We start from the raw sequence: 6,365 nt of genomic DNA, 5'->3' as shown, positions 1-6,365 counted from the left end.
GGCATGTGGGATCTTCCCGGACCGGGGCACAAACCCGTGTCCCCTGCATCAGCAGGCGGATTCTCAACCACTGCACCACCAGGGAAGCCCTGAACTGTATACTCTCAAAGTGTAAATTTTATAGCATGTGAATTATATCTTAAAAAAAAGAAAAATATTTCAATAAAGATGTTTTTAGGAAACCTCAATAGTTAAAAAAATTATTAATTAAAAAGCAAACAATATGATTAATAAATGAGCCAAAAATACGAAGACATGGTACTGAAGGGGATACAGGGATGGCAAGTAAGCACGTGTTCAACATCACCTGCATCACCTATTCAACCTCATTTGCATTCAGCCAATAGGGGAAAGAAAATTAAGACCAGGATGACCTATCGTTACACATCTATCAGCATGACTTAAATAAAAATAGTGACAATACCAAATGGCTGTGAGGATGTGAAGAAATCAGATCTCATATACTGCTGCTAAGAATGCATAAGGGTACAGCCACTCTGGAAAGTAGTTGTGTTCCTTGGCATTTATCCCAGAAAAATGAAATTTTATGTATATGATTGTTTATAGCAGCTTTATTCATAAAAACCAAAAACTAGAAGCAACCAAAATGTACTGCAACAGATGAACGGTTAACCAAACTGCAGTATATCCACGGAATACTACCAAGCAATAAAAGGGAACAGACTACTGATACATTCAAGAATTTGGATGGATCTCAGGGGCATTATTTTGAGTGAAAAAAGCCCATCTCAAAAAGTCACATACTGTGTGGTTCTACTTATGTAACATTCTGGAAATGACAAAATTATAGAGATGAAGAACAGATTAATGGTTACCTGGGGTTAGGGAATATTGGGGAAGAGGAGTAGGTGTAACTATGAAGGAGCAGTACAAAGGAGTTCTGTGTGGTGATGGAATAGTTCTGTATCTTGACTGAGGTGGTGGTTACAGGAATCTCCACGTGATAAAATGACAGAACTACATACATTTTATACATAGATCAATTTCCTAGCTTTTATATTGTACTATACTTAAATGAGATGTAACTTACAGTAGAAACTGGGTGAATGGTACATGAGAACTGTCAGCATTTTTGCAAGCTCCTATGAATTGATAATTACCTCAAAAGAAACTTTCTTTTTTTTTTTTAATGAAGTCTGCTCATAAAAGTTATTTACTTTTTCAACAAACATGCTGAGTATCTCCCCCCCTCAGTGCCAGGTTCTCTGCCAGGTACAAAGAAAGACAACTCATGTCTTCAAAGAGCTTCCCATTTACTGGTAGAAAGATAAGCCAGGCAACATAACACAGATAAGGAATGGAATTCTGCACTCTGAAGAATGGATTTTGCTTAGCAAAACCAATACCTGCATCAATCTGCTGCTCCCCGTTCATTTCCACAGCACATGGGTGATCTCCTCCCCACACAGAGGACAGGCCTTATAGTTATGCTACAATCTGAAGATTACTTGCAGTTCTCAAGCATCTGTTCAATGGGCATCCAAGGGTCCAAATGAAAGTGCTGAAAAATCAAAAACAACACATTAACAGGCTGCGGCCCAGTGTTTATTCAGCCATAAGACATGACACTCTGGTGGGTTGAAAGGGCAGATAAAACAAAAATACACTGGCAGAATAGATGGAAATAGAGAAAAAAAATTTAACACCATTTCTAATTTTGAAGACTCTGTGTGTGTGTGTGTGTGTGTGTGTGTGTGTGTGTGTGTGTAGATAGAGAAAGAGCTATCAAGATCTTGATATCTAAAAATCACAACAAATAAACATATATATGAATCACTACCCCTTCAACTTAGATTATAATACTGAGCACCACTGGCCACAAAACTTCTAATTCCTAATGAAGTCCTGGGGGGAAAAGTTAGCTTTCAATGCCCTATCTTAACCAGTAAATAAGATTCAGGATACAACATATTATTTTATCTAGTTTTCCATTTCATTTACCTAGAATATTATGCAGAACCAAAAAGTATCAGCTATATTTGTCTACAATTACACTTACAAAGAGAGCTCAATCCCTCCAAAATAACCTCTGAAACCATTTATTCTTTTTTAAAAAGGCTTTATTGGGATATAATTCACATGCCAAAATCTCCCATTTTAAGTGTACAATTCAATAATTTTCAGTAAACTTACAGAGTTCTATAACCATCACTATAATCCAATTTTAGAATATTTCCATCACCCTGGAAAGAAACTTCATTCCCCACTTGCAGTTCTTCTCCATTCCATCCCTAGCCTCAGGCAACCACTAATCTGCTTTTGTCTCTAGAGATTTTGCCTCTTCTGGACATTTCACACAAATGAAATCATACAACATGTGGTCTTTTGCACCTGGCTTCTTTCACTCAGCATGTTTTTGAGGCCCATCCATGCTGCAGCATGGATGAATCTATTTATTCCTGCTTTACTAAGATACTGCCTTTATATATGCCTAACAGATTAGAAAAAGTAAATGCAAGGGGGGAAAAGGAGCTGCTGCAGGAAGGCGTGATGTGAACTAACCTCAAGGGCAACAATGCAGAAAACTATAAAGGTGGAATAGGAACTCAACAGCCACAGCTGCCTGGGTGATACCTACAAGAGCAAACAACTCTGAACCTCTCAAAAAGATTCTGATTCTGTATTAGATCCCCAGTAAAAGATTATCATAAAAATCTTTTAAACACTAAGAAAAAATTAGTTTAAATTTTAACATACTCTTTGAAAAGGTACAAGCTACCTCAAGTACAACAGCGTGAGCTGGGTGATAGGAATACCCAGATTCTAGTCCCAGCTCTACCCATAACTAACTATGCGATCTTATACAGACTATATTACGTCCATTTTTAAAATCTGTAAAATGAGTGTAACATTTTCAGATTTTAAAACTAAATTTCATATTGAGCATAGATAAAATCTTAATAACAGTTAAAATTATGGATATCCTATTTGAGGTAACTGCCAGTTATCCAAAATCTTTTCATACAACAACATAAACACTGAAACTCACACTTTCACAGATAGGAACAACTGAACAGAAACCTGGTAGTGAGATTTAAAGCCTCTAAATAAGCTTTCTTCTCTCAGTTTACTTTCCTACCCCAAGCCCAAAACATTCAAACTGTACCATTCCACCTGCTAATTCATTCACTCCCCATATTTATTAAACACCAGCTCATTACCATCCACTATTCTAGGGAATAAGGGTAAAGCAGTCAAGAGAGACTTGGTTCTCGCATTCATGATGCTTATTTTCAACCGGTGTAAGACAATTTAAGCCAACAATTTAAAACAATCATTTAAAGTGCTATGAAGGAAAAGCAGCAGTGGGTGCTAAGATAGAACATAAAGGCAGACCTAATCTAAACTAAGAGGTCACTGACAGCGTCCCTGGGGTGGGGAAAGGTATTTAAGCTGACACTAAAGGGGAAACAGCAGTTAGGCAAAAAGGGCAGAAAGGAAAGAGTAGTCCAGGAATAGGGAGCAGCACATACAAAGGCTCTAAGGTGGGGAGGAACTGAGAGCAGGCCACTGTGGCTGGAGCATGGGAACCAACCGGGTAAGTGGCACACAGTGAAACTGGACAGGAAGAGTAGGAATAACGCAGTTGATACATACTGAGGATTTACCATGAGCTGGGTACTGTCCAAAGCACTTAAACATATTAAACCATTTAATACTCTCAACAACTGGACAAGGTGACATCACTATCATGAGGAAACAGGCACAAAACAGGTACTACCTGCCAGTGTCCCACAGCTAGTTAAGTAGGAAAACCAGGTTTCAAACCTAGCAAAACGTCCACATTATATGTCCTCAAACGCTGTATTATACTGCCTCTCAATGGGAAGCAACCGAGGGCTTTCTTAAGCAGAGAAAGGATCAAATATGTGTTTTGAAAAACATCACTCTGGAAAAAAAAAAATTACTCTGGACCCAATCAGAGAAACCATAAAGGAGTGACAAAAAAACATAAAAGTATAAAATTTTTACATGGCAAAAGACACTGTAAATAAAATTAAGATAAGAGAGTAGGTCTTAAAAGTTCTCATCACATACAAAAAATTTTTTCTATGTATGGTGACAGATGTTAACTAGGTTTATTGCGGTAATCTTCACAATGTATACAGATATCAAATCATTATGCTATATGCCTGAAACTAATATAATATCATATGTCAATTTTACTTCAATAAAAATAAATAAGACAGTTGAGATGGGTGAAAATATTAGCAACATGTAAGATAATGGATTAATTTCCATATACAAGCTCCCATAATTCAACAAGAAAAAAAGAAAAGAAAAATCGGCAAAATATGTAATTAATCCACACTAAAAATGAGTTAATACTTATAAAAATATGCTCAATCTCATTAGGAGTGAAATAATAAGACTTTTAAATCAAATACTATTTTTTTCACCTTTCCAATTGGTAAAATTTTTAAAACTGAAAATCTCCAGAGTTGGCAAGGAAGACAGACAAAGGGAGAGAGTATATATTGGTACTACCTTTCTGGAGAGGAATTTAATGATAAATAATTTAACATATAAAGATTTAAAAGACAAACTCTTTGAGCAATAATTCTACACAACACAATATGTGGAATCTAAAAAAGTGATACAAATGAACTTATTTACAAAACAGAAATAGACTCACAGACATAGAAAACAAACTTATGGTTACCAAAGGGTAATGGCAGGGGAGGGATAAATTAGGAGTTTGGGATTAACAGATACACACTACTATATATAAAATAGATAAACAGCAAGGACTTACTGTAGAGCACAGGGAACTATATTCAATATCTTGTAATAATCTATAATGGAAAAGAATCTGAAAAAGAATAGATATATATGTATGTATAACTTAATCACCTTGCTTTACACGTGAAACTAACACAACATTGTAAATCAACTATACTTCAATAAAAAATAAATAAAAAATAAGCACTCTTGAACAACAACAACAAAAGAACCTTTCACACAACACAAATGTGTGGAAGGCTACATAGCCAATGATGTTTGCTGCTGTATTATCTGTAACAGTGAGAAACCAGAAACAGCCTATATGTCCATCAAATGTGAATGAGATGGCTATAGACATTATGATACACCTACACTAGGAAATACTTTGTAATCATTAGAAGAATTCAAGTAGATCCATAAAAGCATATGGGAATGTCATCTACATTCGCAATGAAAAAAGCAAGTGAAGGACAATTAGTATTTATATTAACTTTTCAAAATCCTGTGTCCATTGTTTACTTGGCTATGTGACTTTCAACAAACACCTTATTGGTGCCAATGATACCACTAATAAAACGGAGTATAACAGTATTGCACCTACCTCACCAGATTGACAGGATAAGTAGGATAAACAATGAAGTGCACAAAGCATAGAGCTACATAGCAAATGCTGAGTTAATGTTAACTGTTATGCAATATTGACAGATTCAAGTTCCTATGGTACTAACTTAGGGTCATCTCTACATATAGTCTTGAAACTTCATCATGGGTCTGATGTAACAAAATTATCTGTTGGTTTACTAGGCTGTGAAGATGTCATCCACTGCTCACACTCATAAACTCTTGAAATACGTCAACATATTTTGTGCAGCGAGCCGCACAGTGCAATAATAACTATTATTATTAATAAATCTTCAGAGCCAAAAAGACATGAGTTGGGGGAAATGCAAGTCTTATGTAGCTGAAACTAAGAATGTAACTTTTAAAAAACTGAGTTATAATTAACATACATTATTATATAAGTTTCAGGTGTAGTGATTCAGTACTTTTTAAAAAATGTGTAATGAGGTGGATAGACCTGGAGTCTGTCATACAGAGTGAAGTAAGTCAGAAGGAGAAAAACAAATACCGTATGCTAACACATATATATGGAATCTAAGAAAAAAAAAATGTATGAAGAGATTAGTGGTAGGACGGGAATAAAACACAGACCTACTAGAGCATGGACTTGAGGACATGGGGAGGGGGAAGGGTAAGCTGTGACGAAGTGAGAGAGTGGCAGGGACATATATGCACTACCAAATGTAAATTAGATAGCTAGTGGGAAGCTGCCGCATAGCACAGGGAGATCACCTCTGTGCTTTGTGACCATGAGAGGGGTGGGATAGGGAGGGTGGGAGGGAGGGAGACGCAAGAGGGAAGAGATATGGGAACATATGTATATGTATAACTGATTCACTTTGTTGTAAAGGAGAAACTAACACACTATTGTAAAACAGTTATACTCCAATAAAGATGTTAAAAAAATAATAATAATATTAAAATATGTTAAATAGCCAAAAAAAATTAAAAAATAAAAAAATTTTCTTTATTTTTGGCTGCATTGGGTCTTCGTTGCT

General features: G+C 35.9%; 1 protein-coding gene across 4 annotated transcripts in view; it reads right to left on the bottom strand.

Moving 5' to 3' along the window:
* Positions 1 to 4,835, bottom strand: part of SFMBT1 (Scm like with four mbt domains 1) — a 73,902-nt gene extending 69,067 nt beyond the window's left edge. For all 4 annotated transcript variants that reach the window (XR_008615675.1, XM_028478997.2, XM_028478996.2 and 1 more), the window contains exons 1-2: positions 4,778 to 4,835; positions 1,368 to 1,522 (exon numbers count right to left, since the gene is read on the bottom strand). Coding sequence is in view for 3 of the 4 variants with exons in the window: in XM_028478997.2 (XP_028334798.1) it covers positions 1,368 to 1,395 (28 nt within the window). In the remaining variant the exon portion in view is untranslated. The remainder of the gene's footprint in view (positions 1 to 1,367; positions 1,523 to 4,777) is intronic.
* Between the last annotated feature and the right edge of the window lie 1,530 nt (positions 4,836 to 6,365).

The sequence above is a fragment of the Physeter macrocephalus genome, chromosome 18 (genome assembly GCF_002837175.3).
Source record: "Physeter macrocephalus isolate SW-GA chromosome 18, ASM283717v5, whole genome shotgun sequence".
NCBI classification, from domain to species: domain Eukaryota; kingdom Metazoa; phylum Chordata; class Mammalia; order Artiodactyla; family Physeteridae; genus Physeter; species Physeter macrocephalus.
This window is presented reverse-complemented; position numbering and strand designations above follow the sequence as displayed.